Source organism: Colletotrichum navitas, assembly GCF_030913465.1.
Source record: "Colletotrichum navitas strain CBS 125086 chromosome Unknown LY79scaffold_1, whole genome shotgun sequence".
NCBI classification, from domain to species: Eukaryota; Fungi; Ascomycota; class Sordariomycetes; order Glomerellales; family Glomerellaceae; genus Colletotrichum; species Colletotrichum navitas.
Genome location: NW_026850547.1, coordinates 2368854 through 2387766, shown reverse-complemented (window position 1 = coordinate 2387766; position 18913 = coordinate 2368854). Strand labels below are relative to the sequence as shown.

The window sequence follows — 18913 nt, the reverse complement described above, 5'->3', positions numbered from 1 at the left end:
TATGGCTCTTGCTCTGCGCCTGTTTGCTGCTGGCTACGAAGTACATCATACACCAGCAAAGACAAGCTCCACCAAGGTACCAGCTACTGTCTCTCCCGCTCGCCATCGTCCATTAGGTAGGATGGGGGGGGAGGTTGCTCTGTTCTTCTCCCGCGTCTCACCAATCCGAGCAGGTAGACTAGTAGTAGCTTTCGAGCCGACTAGTCCAACGACAGACGCTAAGATCAGAGTAACGTAGGATAGACAGGGTCGATGAGAGAGGACAAGAAGAAGCCAAAAGAGCGCCACTGATGATGAGCAGTCAAGGGTACGAGGAAGAGGAGAAGGGGGGGGGTCGGTGCTAGTGTGTGGGCAGGGCAGGCGGACACAGGCAGATAGATAGGTACTCATTTTCTCCTTCTCTTTTCTTTTGTTTCCCGCGCTGCCGCGATGCTACTTGGTATCAAATTAGTACGGAGTGTATTGATTCGGCAGGAGGGGGTGCCAATGCGCTTAATGGATGCCTTCCTTCCCTTTCCCGTTTTCCCGCACGCCCGTGAGTTGGTCAATTGCAAACACCCGTAGACATGGGATATGCAGGGTCTTCCGTATCCAACTCCTTTTTCTTGTTCGCCCTACCTATCCAGAGCCCAGCTAGTAGATACGCCATGGCAAAATGCGATACATGTAGCTCAGCTTCATCTACAGATCCAGTGGCCATGGCTTGACTCGGAACGGCACCTGCTCGCCACCAAAACAAAGTCCCCTTGGGCTGAGATGGATGTCGCGATGGCTCAGAGCGGCATGGCTTCAGGGCCAGGGTGGGGTGACAGGGGGAGGGGTCGCAATGTGTTTCTGTCCAACGACTCTCTCTCTCTCTCTCTCCCTCATACCTAGTGCCCATCTCCCCTCTGGTTATTTTGGTTGCAAACGCTAAGCCCGATGACAGCACTGGCTCTCTTCCGTTGCGACCCCGAGACGGGTGGGCGAGACGGTTGGTGTGCGTGCGTGTGATGGCATCGCATCCATCTCCTGCACTTGGAAAGTGAAATGAAAGTAAAAATAGTGGAGGGTATACCCAAGATGCGCACTCCGAATGGCTAATGCCGCCCGTACTCCATAAAGGAGCGTATCGCAAGTGTATACTCGTCTGGTTTTGGCACGTCTCTGTGCCCCCTCCCCCCCCCCTCCCTCCAAACAACAGCTCAGTGCGAAAGCCGAAAGGCCCTCAGCATGAGGAAGAGGACCTGGGTAGTCGCAATAGGCGCACCTGTGCTCCCCACCTCCTCCCCCCCCAACACACACACTCCTCTCTTACACTACACATTTCCCATCTCGCGCTGCGAGGCGCTAGCTCGTTTGCTCTCCACGACGCCCACAATAACGATGTTGCCGAGTTCGAAAGACAGCATCGTCTCCGAGAGCGAAAGAGAACAGAATGTCGAGTAGAGAGGTGTGAACCTGAAGACAGGTTCAGAGCAGGAGAATTTGAGGAGTGGTACTCTGCACTGGGCACGTCCTCCTCTCCTCATTTTCGTATTCCTCCCTACCCTTTTCTTGATGCCTGCGAACAAATAAGCAACCGCATGTTGATGTCGATGAGGGCGCCAAGAACAAACCTGTGCCCTCGACGGGCTCAGAGCAGAAACCCTTGACTGACCGGGTGGGGGAGGGAATGGAGACGCAGCCAAGGGGGTGTGAGAAGAAGGCTAAGATGGAGGGTGTGTTCCTAGCTGTTATGATGGACACCAAGGCGCCTCTGAACGGCACCACTGACGTAAGGCACGTCAATGTACATAGAGTATTGATGCGTTTCGAGCAGGGGTGGGCGGAATTGAAACAACCTCCACATCTCTCACACCCGGACACTTGTTGTCATCAATTGGCAGGGGGGGAGACATAAGAGCGGGATGGGTCATAGGTCATGGGGAGAGAGTCCCTTGGTGGCTGAGAATTGTGCACTCGGTCGGCAAAGTGGGAGGGCGATAGAGTGAAAGTGGAGAATGGAAAGCGGAATCGCAAGACGAAGCAGCAGCAGAAAAGCAGATGAAGCGCAAAGACGTACGGGCCGGGAGCAAGTCGCGTGGCAGGGAAGGGGGTGCTTGCTGTGAGGTAGGGGCCTGTAATTGTACCTAGCAGCTGCCTTCTTCGTCTCTCCTTCACCCATCCCCCCATCCCCCCATCCCCTCATCCTGTCAAATTCCTTTCCTTTCCAGTGAGTGCCCTTTCGGAAGGGGAGATGACATGGAGCCTGCAACAAGATGAGTGCGGGCATTTTTGAATGAGAGGATGTTGCTGGAGCCACATCATGACCATGGCCTCGAGCAGCACAGAATGCGTGGCCGAAGACGGGAGAGTTCGACATTGTCGTCATATCGCGGCATCTCGGGTACATTGCCATCTCATGCCTCCACCCCGTCTCCTAATCCCAAGTTGCGACATGCCTGTGCGTGCGTCTGTCTGTTGCCGTTCAGTACCGTAAAAGAGACATCCGCGGCTGCGCCATCAGCGTCAACATGAACACCCATGGCAACGGTCACTGAGCCTCATACACTGTGACGGAGCAAAAGGCGATTGTTTACGTACTCGGCTGCCGCAAATGGATGACCGGGGGGTTGTGGCCAAACGCCATCGCAAAATCATCCTCCCGCCGACCAAGCCTGTCTGCCCCTGTCTTAATATCGAGCTCTGTTAAGCCCATTCACCTTATCAGCCTTCCTAGGTATTGCCGTGTGCCCTAGCGACAATGATGCTTTTTGTCCGTTCAACAAGCTGCGTGCGTGCATTAGACGATTCCCAAGTGGCGAATTTTGATGCTGGCTGACATCAAACTTGGCGACGTATGCGCCAAAGATGCTCGCTTGGACACGGTCCGTCTGCAAAGTGCATCCGGGGTCCCAAAGGAGGCCGTTACATGTATGACGCCGGTGCCAACTAACACGCCCAGCATGAGATCTGTGGTTCGTGCGACTTGTATGTGTGTGTGTGTGTGTGTGGTGCCGCCAAATTAGTGTGCAGGACCTGTACGAGGACCAGTGAGCTTTGACTGACGTAGTCACCCGTTCTCCCCCGTGACCCAGAATCCTTCTACTCGAGCCTGGGGTTGCGGCTTCAGGCGCTTGCCAGAGTAGAGTACGATGGTTGTTCAGTGACCGCAGCCGGCCAGGTACCACTTGTCAACGTCAAACCGACCCAGCGATTACATCAATGATCCGGGGTACCCTCCATATCAACCCTACTCTTACAATGGTACAGGTGGAGAGGCTGCGGCGGCTCCTCTCGACTTCCTAGAGCACCACATGTCATGCTCTACCCTGTATTCATTCAGCTCCCCCAAAAAAGTAATCACAACAACGATCTCTTGTCCTCACGTGCTGGAAAGGATGAACCCGCCCGTATAGCAGGGAACAGCCTTCCACTTGAAGCCATCGACCCCCTTTGCTCTCCATGCCAAGCATTCCTTCATTTATTGCCAGAACTATTCAGTCCACTTTGGGCATATTCACCATGTCGCCTCCAACTACCAAAACACCTTGCGGCTTTACTCTCCCAGGGACTTATCTGAAAACAGACTGTTGATGGGGGCCATGGCAAACGCCATCCGAGCCGCACGTAGCATGGGGGGGTTTAAAAAAAAAAAAAAAAAAAACTCTCCCTCCTTTCCTCATTCGGTCGACCCATGCATTCCCCGTCTCTCTCTACGACGTATCTTTCGTTGACGGGCTTATCGAAAGATGAATAAGGAAAAAAGAATAGTGGACGCAACGCTATACATGCACTCCGGAGTGCGTGGAAGCGCAGGAGCTTGTCTCACGGCTTTCCGGATCACTGATGCCTGAGGTCTACGTAGAGGTGAAGCATGGCAGGCAACTTTTCCCCAATGCGATGAGCATCACCAGGGGGGGTTGGCTAAAATGGAGAGTGGAAAAGAAATGGAAAAGTAAAAAGAAAAGAAAAGAGGAACCCGGTACTTGATTGCACCAAAGCTAAGTCCCACAGATATGCATGGGTACGCAAGGGAGATGATCCACCGTTCCTTTTCTGGGAGATGACGGATGATGGGAGTGGCGTTGCACTAGCAGCTATTCTGCTGCAGCCAGACAACGACAACCACCAACAAGCTAGGTACCAACACCTGACGCTGCGCAAGTCCAAGTGTTCAATGCCCATGACACTAAAACTTGGAGTGCGGAACGTTCTTCTCACGACCCTGGTCCTCTATCTGCTGCCCCTGCAGAGGCTGGGGCATACGAGATATGGTGAAGAGCGGTCACGATGCGCCCATTACCTTTCGCAATGGCGCTGACAAAACCCTTCAGTAACGTCTAATCGCGCTTAGTGCGCAAGCTGAACCCTGATGAGCGAGCGCTTTTGCCCATTTGATTGCAACAGCCCAAGTCAGCCAATAGGAGCCGCCTGGTGTTTCAACGTATGCCGATGTAAAATCCGATGCCACCAACAACGCCGCTATTCATTCTCATTAAACGCTCTATTGTATACGGAGGACTGGTGTCCTGTGTCCTCACTGCTTCAATAAAGCTTGGAACCAGTGAGCACCTTGGCCACCAAAGGCATACGCCAGCAGAAGCGGGCCGCTTTCGGCCTAGGGGCGTGTGGGGAGAAGCGGTGCAGAACTGGACAACGTTCTTCCCGACTAGTATCGTGATCCCTGAGGGTGTGTAGCCTCGTGGTAAAAAGAATTTGATTACAACAACGATGACGATGGAAAACCCATCTGCCGCAGTTGCCCAAAAGATAACATTTCATTTGGCCCCCATACAATACGGGCCTCCTGGGCCCGGTAACAAGATGCCGTCTTCCTAGTGACGGGCTTTTTTTTCCCTTACGACCCGGGTCACATGGCAGGTGGGGGTTCGGTAAGCTCAACGACCATCTGTCGTCTGAAGACCCTGCAAGAACCCCGAGCTCGTACTGTAAAGCTCTTCTTGGTACCTAATGAAATACCCCAACGTTAGTCTCCAAGGTGTCGTTCCGCAGAAGATCGGCGAGGGGCAGCCTTGCCTCACGGGCTGCCGGTTTAGGAGAGGGGGCCAATAGACCTCTTGGCAGCCGATAGACCAGGCATCGTTGGATGAGTATGGGCCGTCTCGGGAGGCTTGGAAGTTCTCAACAGCGTCTGCCGGATCAACTTTGCAGCTCTTTTCCCAAAGAAGATGATCAGAAGATGTTTGTTTTCGGAATGAGCGAAATGGGATATGCGGAACATGGAGAGTTGCAACCAGGTTCTTCGAGATTATCCCCAGCGTTCATCTCAAATCAAACCTTCACTATACTGCATTGGAAGGAAGTGCAATGGACGGTAAGCCCGGAAGAGACACATGAAACACGCTAGACATGGGATGGCCATGCTCAAAGAGTTGATAGCGGCCCTCTTGAGGTCGCCGATTAGCCCGGGGAGCCAGGCTTGGTGGACGGGCTTGGAGGCCGAAGAACGTGCCAACCAGCCAACATAGCGGAGACTCAGCAGGCCTGTCAATGCTGATCCAGTAGTCTCGGAAAATGGACTTGCGGATGGGGCATGGAATTTGATATGATGATCGCTTGTCGTTGAGAGTGGAACATGCCAGTTGGAGAAGCTGAGATGACAGGCAGCTTGTGAGAAAGCACTCGGCCAGCCGGGGAGGAACGTGCTTGCACCACACGTGCTCGAGACCCGGCAACGGATGGCAACCGCCTTACCGACCTGATCGAGACGACTGTGTGAGAATGCCGCGCTCGTCCTCAGACCGAGCAGTCAGTCTATTGGGAGCCCGTTCGCCGTTTGGTAAGCCACGGGGCGGTAAAGCCCAGTCAAGCAAAGCTTGGGCTGCCAAATGCATCGAGTAGGGCCGAACGCACAGGGCAGTTCCTGGAGTCGACAGTGAGTTGTAGTCGAGCGGCGTGGGAGGGCCACCTCATCCATCTAGATACCCGAGAGATGACGGCGCCGATCACCGCGCAGAGTCTGGCGGCGCTCCGGCACCTGACTGATCCCCTCGCCCAAAACAATAACAGGGTCGCATTGAAGGAAACATTCTCTGTCGGCTACCTCAGATAATCTGTCGTATTACCGTCCAAGCGGGTGAGCGGGTGGACGGCTGTGTGCGGCATCAGGGTGGATGTGTCCACGCTACCAAGGTCTTTGGTGAAGGGCAAAGGCGTGACCCACAACGCCTCGGGTGCAACGCTGGCGGTGGATTAGAGTTCGAGGAAAACGCAATGTCAACTCTCGAAGACGGATTGCGTAGAGTAGCGTCGCGTAGGGTCAGGTTTGATTATGATGGAAGATATGGATAATGCAGGCACATTGCGGCAGTTCAGTTACGAGAAGCTCATCAAAACCATCCTTGGCAAATGATTATGAAAGGAGTGCGTCTAAAGGGGAAGGGGGGCACCCAATTGAGCTCGAGTTGTGTCTATTGGGTGGTTGCGCAGGCATCACAGCGAGCGAGAGCAGGCGAGACGGGAGGGCAAATCCATAAGGAAGCCCCTTGCTGAATGAGTCGACCAGGGTATGTCTCAGAATCAACATGGATTCCCCAAAGGCGGGTCTTTTCGTTGTCACTCGGGGGCTGTCAAGCACCCAGAAGATACTTCCGACAGCGCTCTTGGCATTGAACTGCATGAAGACACTATACCGAATGGACCGTAGCGTGCTGTAGAATCCCTACCCGCCTAGAGCCCGCAGCAGAGCGTCGATCATGCCCGTATTCTGTTGTCCTGCAGACGGGCCAGCCGTGCCAGCCTCACTTTGTAAGGCCTGGTGTCTGGGGTGCCTGAAGCACAGAGTGCTATCGTACAGGCAATTGTTAAGGCTTAATTACAGCGAGGAATCGCCGTGGTGCAAAGCGATAACGCCAGACGTCGAAGTACCCGTTGGCTGCTCGCCGCTCGATATGTCCGGTGTTGTGTTCACTGTCCAAACTGGATTGTAGAGAGAGGAGACAGTAAACTCATGATAAGGCGTGTTCCGCGTGCTGCATGCGTGTGTGAAAGCAGGCCTTGCTTGCATGCTGGGGCTGTCACGGTGATTGTTGCCACTGGTGCTGGTCGAGGCCATTAGTGTAATTCGAGAAACCCTGAGAGCAGGCATTGATTTGAATTTTCGTGTGGGGCCAGCAGAACGTCGTGCCCAGCACGCCAGATACACTAGATGGCCAGCAGTGGGTTCGGCCTTCTTCCCATAATTCATTAGATATTTTGGCCCTCACATTCTGGGTTGCATTGGGAACAATGGGGCAGCGTTCTGACGTCGCGAGGCGGCATCAGTCTTAGAACATACATGCCGGGATACGAGGCGCAAAACAGCTTCCTCCTTTGGGCTCAATGTCTTGTAGATTTCCAGGTGATGGATGCCGGCTCGAAATAGCCTGAAAGGGGGGAGGGGCAAGGGTGATGGATGGAGCAGTTGGACCTGTACCGTGTGCCGTCGTCCTGTCATGATGCCATATCTTTTTGGACTTGGGGGAAGGAAGTTGAGACCAAGAGAGGCCTTCAACCCTATTGCTAGTCAATGCTGCAAGGTCGGTTGGGTTGTGTGTTGCTGTGAGTGTTTTGTCCCGAGTGGAGCGAATGACGGTTGACGCGCGTAGCCTGTTGCAGATGTGTGGTTGACAGCCAGACGACGCCCTGATCGACGCCTACCGCGACGGAACGGACGTCTGTCTTTCTTAGCGACATAGGAATGCTCACATTAATCCCACAACTCAAGTTTCGCCAATGAACACGACAGAACGCGAGCAAGACGACGCGAATCCAAACGACACACAGAAGCCCAAAGAGACGCTGTGGCAAGCAGATGACTGTAACCGTTAATGGCGGAATTGCTACAGCCGACGACGAGGCTTGAAGAGGTATACGAGCGACCGTTGAAAGTGGTCAAGTCAAGCCAAAGACAGAGTAGGTAGTGCGGATGCGTCAAATTGCTCAGTGGCACTTGCGGTAAGAAATCAAGCCAACCGAGGCGGTGCGCCAGCCGAAACCAATGCCGCAGGCGGGAATGCCGGTGAGGAGAACCCGAGTTGAAGTCGGTACAGCTGCTAAAGGGCATTAGATGATGATTGAAAGGCATTGGGTATCGCCTGGTTGACATGCATGGCACAATCTATGCGCTGCTGGAATTCTCTCTTGCGTTGGATGGCTGTAAGGTTGTGCTGAATGACGGAGTGAATGGAGTCGAGTTGGCAGGAGACAGAGAGCCATGAGAAGATAGACTTTTCTGGGAAGTCAAGGTAGGTAGGATGAAGTTGAATCCGGGGTCGTGAGATTCGGACGGAAGTTGACAGCATGACCCAGCCAGTCGGTGTCGGCAAGGCGGCAGGACCTGATGAAGAAAGAAAGGAAGAAAGATGCGGCTTAATGCATGCAGGAAGGCGTTCGTTCGTTCCTTGTTGTGCCCTGCCTGCCTCTTCTCCCTTTCCCGTCCGGAAACTCGGCTCAGCATCTCGGTCCTGCCGTTCAAGCGACAGTTTCCCCAGGCAGTGCAGTGCAGCAGTGCAAGTGCCAAAAATCAGTCAGCATCAATCACATGTCTTCTATAAGGCAGGCGCGTCTGTTAAGCCCTCTCGTTCTCTCCCTTATGCTTACCGCAGCTTCATACCCCCCAAAATACGGGAGAACCCGAGCGAGGAAGGGGCATCGTGGGATGTTTCGAAACACAATGACGTCGTCCCCCAGAGCTGCCTTTGCCTGGTCCTTTCCTCTTTCTGAAACGGCAGCATGTCGCCATATGCGTCCCCTGGATATTTACTAGGACCCTTCCACGCCCATTTTCGCATGTTTACTTTTTCCTTCAAAGCACCCAAGCCCTCCCTCCTCACAAGTGTCGTGAACGTACACCCCCGCGTGCATCCCAGGTCAATCAGCAGCATCTCTTCCCCCAGAATCGCTTCGCTCCAGACAATTTCGAACCACATCTTCATGACAAAAAAGTACTTCATCCCTCTTCAACCATGACCCCGATCACGGTTATATCGGTGTCCTGTGCATCCAGTAGCCTCTCTGCGCCATTGAGTTGCTGTGTCGCCTACCCTCCGCTGGTTACATGGGACTGTCCTTGGGAGTGAGGTTTGGTCGGACGTTGACTCATTCGGACATGGCTCTGCCGACACAAAGACGCGCAAACCGCCACACATCATTATCGACTTACCCCCCCCCCCCCAAATGCCATCCATGATGTACCGTGACATACCTACTAACCCCTCTCCCTTGCATATACGGCTTGCGAGATACAAGATGGATCGGGTTCACTATCCCTATAGGTAACCACCTGTTGCTTTGCAGCAACCGGCCAGGTGCTCGAGCCGTTCCCAGCGCCACCCACCTGTTCTGGCCTGCCAAGCTGCCTTACTCGACGCGTCTTGAGGAAGCGCGAGTTTCCAGCCTACGCCAACTGACTTCCGAGCGACCCCCGGCGCCAAACCGTTTACTAGTCAGATGACTGAGCTACTCCCGGAACGCCAGCTCATTCTCAGCGCCTCCAATGAACTAACTCTACTCCAGCCTTAGTCTGGGGGCAAGCTGCTAATGTTCCGGTTGCCATTCCGCCCCAAACCCGACAGCGTGCAGACCCTTCGACCTTCCCGACTGGAGGGCGGGCGAACGGGCCTTCTGATGCATAAAGGAAGCTTCCGGATCGGCGTCCGCCCATGTGTCGAAGAATTAGATTGCTCGTGGGTAATCGGACAACAGCACGATGAAGGCGATGATCTATGGCGATCATGGTCTGCTCGTATGGGATGGCACGCGGGTGTTGAGATTATGTAGGGATGAAACTGCCTCGACAACTGCAGATGGCGTTTCACCATGCCACCAGGACAGCAATTCTAGGGGCTTCAGTACCCTTCAACATGCCAATCCACAACGGTAATGGCGCGTCCGTCCAGCTAGGCTGCGATGCCATTAAGCCCCGTGCCTGCTCTGTTCGGACAAGGTATGGCGACGCTGTGGCTCAGTCTACTGCGTACCGCTCACTATAGAGAGGTCGTTTCTTCCTGTTCCTAACGCACACGGGGATGCAAATGAGGTGGGCTCGTATAGGGGCTTGCATCTTATCGATTTCCTCCGGGTGCCCTCTAGAACATGTCTTGGTAATCCCCCTGGGATTCGCCAACTACTCAAACATTCCGGGGTTTCCAGTGGATTTGGCCGAGCTGGCCGAGACAGCGCTTACCATATTCGTGCTGGTCGGGTTCAACCGGTACGTTATTTGGACGTTTGGGCACTGAGGACACATCGGGGCATGCAGATTTACAGGGAATTTTTGTCGATCGCTGCTCTCGCCGTGTTAATCAGAGTGAAAATGGGCGGTCCAAGTACCGGTAGGGCAGCTAGTGGTGTTTGCAACGCCTCGGCAGTCTGAACTATCGCCAACTAGCCTCAACTCTCTTTCCTGGTCACTGCAGGCTTGCAGATCCCCCGCAGTGACCCTTTACGTGAAAAGCATTGCCGGCGCTGTTGGAGAGGTTTCCTTTGCCAACGCAACGCACCTGGGAAAAGGTAGGTAGTTGGCCAAGGTAAGGCGGGTACCACAAGGTAGAAAATAGAAAAAGAAAAAAAGAAAAAAAGAAGAAGAAGCAGCAAAACGGGAACAAGACGCCAACACCAGCAAGACAACGCAGACGTCTGCCAAAGGCGAGACGAAAGCGATCAGGTGTCTTGAAGGCCGGCCGCTTACACAGGTGCGCTTTGTTCCGGACAAACCAAGCCAGCTACCAAGCCGCCCGCATTTCACTTTTCAACACACCTTTCATCACTGCAACACCAAATACATACACTAATTTGCTGGCAAATTATGCAAGTCGCCGTTCGTAACAAAGTTGGCGAACTCGGGGGTTGAGGCTTCCTGCATTCGAATTGAGTTCCTGATCGGAGGTTGTTCCTAATTTGCACATAGCGAACCTTCGATAATCTACCCGCTCCGTCTCACCTGAATCTCGCATTTGTCGTCCCCGTTCTCGAATGATTATCGTTCCCCACGGGAAAGCCCCAACCCCCTCAAGATAAAAGTTAGCAGCGTGGCAGCAGCAGTAACGCCAGCAGTGCAACCCGCAGCGAACCAACCAACCAAGTCAGCCCCTGCCCCTAGATGAGTTGCATTTCGCAGACATGACAAACACTCGAAGGAGAGGGGTGAAAGACACAGTGTGCTACACCCTGGTTCACAGATAGGTACTGTACAGCAGTCAGTCCTTCTGATCACAGCAACAAAGCAACAACAATGACAATGACGCGAGGGAATGATTTGAGGCCTTTTGTGCTGCCTAAAGTTTAGGGCTGGGTGGTATTGGCCGTAATATGGCTCACCCGCTCTTGTCCGTGCACGGAGCAAGAGTGTAACTGTACTTAGGAGGGATGGCCTTTCCAAACCTATAAGATGCTGATTTATGTGATTTTATTTTTAAACAGGAGAGAAAAATTAGGTACACTACATGGTACAAAGAACACGTGAGCCGTGTGCCTGGCAGAAGCATGGCCATCCCTACTAAAAGTTCGTATGGACGAAGATGGAAACCGAGAAGTCGGGTCCCGATGGATAAAGGGCCATCCCAGAAGAACTTCGTTCGGGTTGGAAGTTCGTTGCTGTCAATTGAAAACGGGGATGAGGGGCGGCTCCCGCCCTCTCGTTTCTAATGTATGCCCAAGCCATAACCTATATGACGAGCTGTAGCTTAAAGGATTGAACTCCGTCAATGTACCAACGTCATTCGTTCCTCGACACAACCTCAACGTCGGGGCGCCCATCGTCCTCTCTATGCTTGTGTGTAAAGAGGCGGGTTTTCGGTGTAAAGGCATGTACTACCAGAGAGCCTTTTGAGCCAGCGTTACGTGCTCCTTTCCTTTCCGTTGTCTACCTATAAGTCAACTGAGATTATCAATTGGGGTTGGACGTACGACATGCGCATTATTACGAGACTTTCAAGAACAGAAGTCAATGGCATGGACAGCCTGTTTTCCCTTTTATTTCTTTTCTTTTATTTCTTCCTTTTTTTTTCTCTTTCCTCTTCCTGTCATGTCATGTGTGCGACTGGCCGAAAAGATGCACTTAGCATCTTTGAGGTCCTTCCTTCTTGTATATTGGCATCGCATCCATACTGGAGTCGTAGGTAATGAGGCCGAACCGTGTCACTTTTCATATTTTCATTCATCCTCAGCTGCCGGCCGCCGGCTTACCGATGCGCCGAGATCATACGGGGAGCCAGGGGCCACGGCAACGGCAACCGTCGGGACGGTCGGTGTGTGATGTTGCCTGGGATATTCCTCGATTCATGACCCTCCCCAAGAAAAGGATCCCCTGGCCTCGTCCCCGGGCTGCCCGCCTCCCATAACAATCCCTCAGGGACGCAATTCGAGACGAGGAACTGCCTGCTTCGAAACGCCGAACCCCGCTTAAGAGAAGAAGTCAGAACACCGGGTCCGAGAGGAGCAGACGTCTCCGCCCCCCTCCCCGTTTCCTTCTGTTCCCCGTGCCTAAACTGTCTTGTTCTACTCTCTCTTCCCTCCCTCCATTGCGTTCGCATAAGATGAGGGTTCCTGGTTTACTATGCTGCGGCTCCCATTCTGGTCATTAAAGGCAAGTGGGTAAGCGGGTTTTCCCCATCTCAGATGTCAATCATACAACCCGTGGCGGGAGAAGGGGCCAAGGCAGCATCGTAGTGTCACTTGATACGGCGAGAGTTGTTCGAACCGAGCTCGTCTTAACTCGAGTCATATTACAGCGAGCATATGTACAATTTCTGAAGGGCAAGGTGGGCACGCATACAACCAGCACGAGGTTGAGGGGAAACCCTTCGGAATAACGAAATGGATCCTGTTTCGGAATGCGAAAGGGCAATGATTAGTGAATTATTTCTTCCCATCTTAGAACGCCGTTCAGAAATTTTTTTGTTGTTGCTCGAAAAAATGCTCCACCAACATGAGAGAATTCTACAGGATGCGAGTATTATGACTCAAGTACAATGGTTGGCTACCCTGCGCGCCCCCTCGATGCGAAAACACACCGCTTAACTGCCCAGTCATCCGTCCTCATCTCAGTCTCTGGTCTTCTCGGACTCTCGCTTTCGGACGTAACCTTTTCTACTAAGGTAATATGTGGACTGTGTGGGCCGGTTGCAGGAAAAAAAATAACACATCCCTTCTTGGATATCGTATGTAGAAGAACACCCTGAGAGGGCGGGGGGGGGGGGTGATGTTGAACCTTGTCTTCCCGCTCTTGCATTTTACCCCCTCGTCCCTGCCAGACCCCACGAGCAATTTAGAGCATGATCGCCAACTCCGACCTGTCCACCTTCTCTTCGTCCAGGTTGGGATAATACGGCACCATGGCGTCGGCACCCTGGACATAGGCGTCGTTGTATAGCCGCCAGTAGGGCTGGCGTACCTTGCGTGCCGGGTGAAATAACCCCGCCCAGACGTAGTTGAGTACCACACCGGGACCGACGGCCATACGGATGGCCTCGATGGCCTCGATGATGCGGTCAATAACGTGAGGACTCGTCTCAAACAGGTTCGGGTACAGGAGGTTGAGAAGATGTAGCATGGCGTCCTCGCAGCCCAGACCGACAACACCAAGCGCGATGTGCTTGACAACCGAGGCGGCCGTCTGACGATGGACCTGGTCGCGGTCGATGAGGGCATCCTCGAGCAACGGGGTAACGGCGTAGACGTAGTCCTTGGCCATCTCGCCAATGTACTCAAATAGGAAAGACAAAGACTTGAGCACACCATTTTGCACGTTCAGCTCCGGAACGCGATACTCGTTCATGAGGGCGGGGAGAACGGTGAAAGGAGCACAAGTCTCGGCCACGATTCCAATGGCGACGGCCGTGTTGACACGAGACTGACGCTCCTGCACGCGAAGGTTGTTCAGCAGCGTGGCAAGGACGTCCTGGGGACCAATGGCCTTGGCGATGAAGCCAAATGTGTTGTTGGCAGCACGGCGGATGCCCTTCTTGTGCGCCTTGAGCATGTCGAGTAGCTCGAAGCAAATGCGCATCCATTCGCGAGCGTTGACACTTTCGGGTCCACGATCGGCGATACGACCAACCAGATCAATTGTGTTTTCCTGGACCTTCTCGTGACGGTTGCGCAGAATAGGGGTGAGTCGAGGGAGGAGGTCCCTGATCGGAGGCTGCATCTGCGTGATACCGACGACCGTGACAATGGAACGCAGGGCTCCCAGGATGGACCCGAGAACTTCGGGGTACTCTTCACCCAAGTATTCGTAAAGCACAATTCCGAGCTTGCCCATCAAGGCGTCCTCTCCGCATTGCTTCATGACCATGGCAATTCGCGAAATAAGGTCGGCCGCTTGTTGTCGTACTGTTGCTGACTTGTTGTTCAGCCGCCACAGAATAGTACTGACGATTTGTGGCAGGTAAGGTTTGCAGCGCGATCCAAGGGCGTTGACAACAGACCCAAAACCGTTGAGCATGATGATATCCTCCACACTTTGTTCCTGAAACGAGTGCAGAATACCGTCAATCAAGCGTTCCTCGAGACGCTCACCGATATCTGCGGCGCCCAGACTTGCAACGATCTTCTCCACCGTCTCGACGGTCATCTTTCTGTAGGCCTCGCTCTCGTCCTTGAGATTCACCACGATTCTCTCCAAAATCTCACTGACGCCGACCTTTTGGCCGATATCAACCGTGGTTTCGACAACTTGTCTGTAGTTGCGTTTGTCCAACGCCATTCGCCGCACCCAGAAGCTCTTGAAGAACTCATCCAGGACGTGCTCCTTAAGATAGCCTGCAGTGACACCATCAGTACCAGCGCACTGAGACACCACCTTCAGGACAACCTTCTTCATCTCCTCATCCGGTGAGGAGAACTCGCGAAGGAGAATTTCCATGATTTGACTGGTGTAGTAGTTGGCGTACTCCTCGTCCATGAGGGGTATGATAAAACCCACGGCTTTAAGGAAACCTGCCAGGCCCTTTCCTCGTTGCTTGCGAGCTCCGGTCCACAACGGGTTGAGGATGTCGTCGAAACTCTCGATACCGTAGGGGTTCGATGCTTCGGCAAGCGCGGCGATGGCCAAACTGGTAACGGTCCTGACCTTTGTCTGCTCGTCATTGAGGTTAGGGCCAATACAGTCGACCAGACCCTTCAGGTGTGGCAGGACGGCGCAGCCCATTAGGATGGGGATTTGCTGTACAATCTTGACGCCGGTGTGACGGGCCTGCCATGACTTCTTGCTTCGACAGACGGCTCGGAGAAAAGGCAGGAGAGCTGGGATGCCCAGAGCGGACGCAACCACAGCGAACGCTCTGGCGGTTGTGTTTCGGACGTACTCGTCGACATGGTCAATGTCTGGTCTCATCGTGCTGATCATGGTGGCCAGCCCAGCTGCTTTGCTGAGGTTGGAAATGATCTCACGGCCTTCCACTCTTGCATAGTAGTCTTGGTCGATGAGCAGCGGCTCAATGACGACCAAGATCTTGTGGACATATGGCCGCACTAGATCATCGAGCTTGTAAAGAATACGGTCGATGACCTTGACGAGTAAATGTCGCTCTTGGTCTTCCAAAGTCTTCTCCATGAGCAGCGGAAGAATCTGGTCGAAGAGCGGACCGGCTCCAAACTGCCTGGCATTGTCGGTGAGCTGTCTCAGAGCAGTTTTACGCATTGGAGGAGTACCGTTCTTGACTTTCAAGAGCAGCCTCATAATCTTCCTCTCCTTCATTTCCTCCACGCTCAAGCTGTTCTCGTCGGATCCGTCGGTTAGCTTACCGAAGTACGCCATGTCCTCGGCCTTGAAGAACTGCAAGTCGCCAATGCCTGGGATTTCTGCTGGCACAGGCTTTCCGCTTAGCCTGACAGAGTCGGGGTCTTGCATCATGAATCCGGTTTGAGGCGCTGGCGTAGCCATGAGCTTGTGGGCTGGAGCGCGGATCGGGGCGTATCCTGGCGGTGGTTCGAGAATCTTATACCCTTGCTCCTCGCCGGGAAGAAGCATATCCAGTTCCTCGTCGCTCAAAGGCGCGTTGCGTCCTGAAATATCCGTTCCGAAGGTCGTGGGGAGGACAGCACTGCCCGCTTGCGAGGGATGCATCGGTGTGGCAAGCCCCTGGTTCCCCATGGGGGTGGCCGAGGGCGCCTGATCCCATCTTGATCGCTTCTTCGGCGCGTCGGCGGACTCCAAAGACGGGGTCTGGTCCCATCGCGAGCGCTTCGATTTCGCAGGCTCGGAAGACTGGGGAGCTTCCTCATCCGCAGCTTGCACGGTTGAGACATCCCATCTCTTCTTACGCTTCCTTCCAGCAGAGGCAGCATCAGCTGAGTTTGCTTCGGCGTTCTCCTTGCCATCATCCTTCAACGTAGCTTGGGCAACGTTGCCGTCCTCTTCGGGCCCGGCTGCGGCCTTGGCTTTGATTTTGCGGGCAACCTCTTCCTCCTCCTTCTCAAGTTCCCTTCTCGCCATGATATCGCGGTAGCTGGAACCATCCTGGTTGTCGCCGTTGGAAAAGGCATCGGTTCGAACGGGAGAGAGGGCGCGGTCAAACCGGCGCTTTTGGTAGTCGGTTTCGCGATCGGTGATTCTGTTGCTCTTCTCGCCACGGCCCGCCAAGGGGTCGTCTTCCTCAACGCCATCACCGCGTGCGAACTCGTCAATCATGTCACGTGAAGCCGTGTACTGGCCGACGAGACGGCGCGTGTTATCGGTGCCCTCCATCTCGTCATCATCGTCATCGCCGGCAGGGATGGACGTGTTGTATCCGGCAAACTTGTCGACGCCATTGCGATCGTACAGATCAGTATCGAAGCTATCGGTGAGTTTCTGCTTGGTGCCGACGTCAGCACGCTGGGTGGTCGGGTCGAAAGTGCGCGAGCCCTGTTTCGCAGCGGCGGCAGCGTTGCGCTCCGCTTGAAGCTTCCGGACGGTCTCGAAGTCTGCGTCGGACATTTTGAATTATGGGTATTGTGGCTTCATGTCACTTGTGAAGTTGCAAGTGGTCGATCGACGATGGCGGCGCGCATCAGTAATTGTTGTTTTGTTACTGATGAGGCTGACAGGGGAGCCAGGAGTCGTCGCAGGAGTTTGCAATCTGCGCAGGCAAAAGCTTTGCTGTCTCGGACGCCACCTGAAATTCGACGGCCGAACTTTAGCCGAGGAACGCCTAGACACCCCAACTAAGGTACCTAGCCTGCTAGCTCACAGACCTCAACATCGAAAGAATCGCAACAGTGACAGAACCAGCATTTCTGTTTTGGGGGGGAAATCAATTTGTTCGATTTTCTCTCTCACATTGAATTCACCTAATGAAACTGGTCGGAGCTGTCAGGCTTGAGTCTGCTATATAGCAACAGACACAAAAGACAAAAGCAACCCGGCAATACCAGTCACATGGGATAACCATTTTAAATATTGAATACCAGCAGTCAAATGATAATTAGAGGTCTAGTAATCTTACCGGCCCGAAGATCGAGAGAGAAGAAAGAAGGAGAAGAAGGAAAAGGAAGAAGAAGAGGCGGAGGCGAAACCCCGGCATCTTTCATGAGTCACCTTGTTTTCTGTGTCTGCGACCGAGTCCTTCTCCGCTTGGGCGACGACCCCTTCGACATCCTCTCCGACATCTCGGCCTTCACCTTCGCCTTCACCTTCGCCTTCATGAGCTTGCGCTTCTTGTCCAGCATCGGTGCGTCCTCATCAAAAGTAACTTCCTTCTTCACTATTGTCGTTTGTTCCTCCCCCACCTCCTTCTTCACCGTCCGCTCAGAAAACGTCTTCAAGTCCGCCGTGAACAGCACAGAGTGCGCCCAACCCGCATAATTACCCCATAGCTCCCTGAAGTGGTCACCAACGGCATCGTACATAATCTTGTTGAAAGTTTTGGTCTTGCTCTTGCCAAACTTGTAGTCCCGTTGGGCAATCTGCCAGACGTGTGTGTCCACCGGCACGGCTTCGCCCCAGCCCAAACCCATCAAGCAAACACAGTCGGCTACCTTGGGCCCAACGCCGGCCAACTGGAGGAGCTGCTCGTGCGCCTCTTTATATGTGCACTGGGGTAACTCAGAGCCTCCTTGGAGTCTTCTATAGCATGGGTTCTCCGGGTTTGTAAGGCTCTCAAACCAACCCTTTGGCCGGTCCTTCACGATGATCGACGCCGTCTGCGCAATGTATTTCGCCCGGTAGCCGAAGCCGAGCTCTCTGAGATGCGCTTCTACTGAATTTCCCGTCAGAGCTTCTGGCGTCGGAAAGTCGTGGAACGGCTCATCTCCAATATGGCCAATGAGTGGTCCGTAGTGCGTGCAGAGTTTATGGACCTATCCCAGAGTAAGCATCCAAATACCTTGGCGTCCTGCTGCCAACATGTCGCTGGCTCACCATCTGTGATATCCTTGGAATGTTGTTATTGCTACTGCATATGAAGCATATCAGAGCTTCCCATGCATCTTGGCTCAGCATACGGACGCCTCCGAATTCAGGGGCCCTCTTGCGAAAGTTCGGATCTGCTTCTGACCATTGTTCGTACAAAGATTTGAGATCCAGCTTAAGACTCAAATAGTGCCGCAGCAAATCTTCGGTATCGTCGTCTTTGACTTCGCCATCGGCGACTGGTGGTGTAGGCGGGTAAGTCGGCTTTACAGGCCAAGTGACCTTGTAATGCAGGTGAGTTGGATCTTGCTTCAGCGCTACGATCCGACCGTATAATGTGCAGCACCTAAGCCCGCGTTTAGTACGGTATGTTTCATGCGTGGGTGAACACATTCGACTAACCATTCGTCATTAATTTTGCGCCATCGGAACGATTGACCGCATCGCAGGGTTGTGTCGATGCAAAGCTCGGCCAAACTGAGAGGCAGTTTGCGCCACTCGGTCACTCTGGCTATGGACATGCTCAAGGTACTGTGAAGTCTATCAAGCTCAGTTAGAAATCAAGCTAGAGGAGATCCCCAATCAATAACATCGGGAGACAACTTTGCAGATTGG

General features: G+C 53.6%; 7 protein-coding genes across 7 annotated transcripts; 1 reads left to right on the top strand and 6 right to left on the bottom strand.

The window, feature by feature from the left end:
• Positions 1 to 171: 171 nt before the first annotated feature.
• On the bottom strand, positions 172 to 634 carry LY79DRAFT_534507 (uncharacterized protein; the record flags this gene model as incomplete). The annotated part of the gene is made up of 1 exon (XM_060556433.1): positions 172 to 634. A coding segment is annotated over exon 1 (166 nt), but the record flags the coding sequence as incomplete, so codon positions are not given.
• Positions 635 to 1764: 1130 nt separating this feature from the next.
• LY79DRAFT_29611 (uncharacterized protein) lies at positions 1765 to 2517 on the bottom strand. Its single transcript, XM_060552248.1, has one exon. The coding sequence runs from the start codon at positions 2378 to 2380 to the stop codon at positions 1895 to 1897; it is 486 nt and encodes a 161-aa protein (XP_060421207.1). The 5' UTR covers positions 2381 to 2517; the 3' UTR covers positions 1765 to 1894.
• A 4066-nt stretch (positions 2518 to 6583) lies between these two features.
• On the bottom strand, positions 6584 to 7546 carry LY79DRAFT_29586 (uncharacterized protein). Its single transcript, XM_060552247.1, has 2 exons — positions 7262 to 7546; positions 6584 to 7153 (listed from the first exon to the last, which is right to left on the bottom strand). Exons 1-2 carry the CDS (start codon positions 7418 to 7420, stop codon positions 6800 to 6802), a joined length of 513 nt encoding a protein of 170 aa, XP_060421206.1. The 5' UTR covers positions 7421 to 7546; the 3' UTR covers positions 6584 to 6799.
• LY79DRAFT_29559 (uncharacterized protein) lies at positions 7422 to 8414 on the bottom strand. The gene is made up of 2 exons (XM_060552243.1): positions 8074 to 8414; positions 7422 to 8018 (listed from the first exon to the last, which is right to left on the bottom strand). Exons 1-2 carry the CDS (start codon positions 8265 to 8267, stop codon positions 7673 to 7675), a joined length of 540 nt encoding a protein of 179 aa, XP_060421205.1. The 5' UTR covers positions 8268 to 8414; the 3' UTR covers positions 7422 to 7672.
• Positions 8177 to 8828, top strand: LY79DRAFT_29553 (uncharacterized protein). The gene is made up of 2 exons (XM_060552242.1): positions 8177 to 8210; positions 8275 to 8828. The coding sequence occupies exon 2, from the start codon at positions 8342 to 8344 to the stop codon at positions 8729 to 8731; it is 390 nt and encodes a 129-aa protein (XP_060421204.1). The 5' UTR covers positions 8177 to 8210; positions 8275 to 8341; the 3' UTR covers positions 8732 to 8828.
• Positions 8829 to 13151: 4323 nt separating this feature from the next.
• Positions 13152 to 17056, bottom strand: LY79DRAFT_534487 (splicing factor 3B subunit 1). Its single transcript, XM_060556432.1, has one exon. It carries the CDS (start codon positions 16883 to 16885, stop codon positions 13232 to 13234), a length of 3654 nt encoding a protein of 1217 aa, XP_060421203.1. The 5' UTR covers positions 16886 to 17056; the 3' UTR covers positions 13152 to 13231.
• Positions 17057 to 17481: 425 nt separating this feature from the next.
• LY79DRAFT_664935 (8-oxoguanine DNA-glycosylase) lies at positions 17482 to 18819 on the bottom strand (the record flags this gene model as incomplete). Its single annotated transcript, XM_060562988.1, has 3 exons — positions 17482 to 18246; positions 18308 to 18644; positions 18701 to 18819. 3 exons carry the CDS (start codon positions 18817 to 18819, stop codon positions 17482 to 17484), a joined length of 1221 nt encoding a protein of 406 aa, XP_060421202.1.
• Positions 18820 to 18913: the final 94 nt, after the last annotated feature.

What these genes read in the sequence shown, in the direction of transcription:
- LY79DRAFT_29611 (XM_060552248.1), bottom strand. Translation starts at nt 2,380, where the DNA reads ATGGCAATGTACCCGAGATGCCGCGATATGACGACAATGTCGAACTCT.
- LY79DRAFT_29586 (XM_060552247.1), bottom strand. Translation starts at nt 7,420, where the DNA reads ATGACAGGACGACGGCACACGGTACAGGTCCAACTGCTCCATCCATCA. An exon ending in TGCGCCTCGTATCCCGGCAT is followed by an intron (nt 7,154 to 7,261) that starts GTATGTTCTAAG and finishes TATGGGAAGAAG; the next exon opens with GCCGAACCCACTGCTGGCCA.
- LY79DRAFT_29559 (XM_060552243.1), bottom strand. Translation starts at nt 8,267, where the DNA reads ATGCTGTCAACTTCCGTCCGAATCTCACGACCCCGGATTCAACTTCAT. An exon ending in CAGCGCATAGATTGTGCCAT is followed by an intron (nt 8,019 to 8,073) that starts GCATGTCAACCA and finishes AATGCCCTTTAG; the next exon opens with CAGCTGTACCGACTTCAACT.
- LY79DRAFT_29553 (XM_060552242.1), top strand. Translation starts at nt 8,342, where the DNA reads ATGCAGGAAGGCGTTCGTTCGTTCCTTGTTGTGCCCTGCCTGCCTCTT.
- LY79DRAFT_534487 (XM_060556432.1), bottom strand. Translation starts at nt 16,885, where the DNA reads ATGTCCGACGCAGACTTCGAGACCGTCCGGAAGCTTCAAGCGGAGCGC.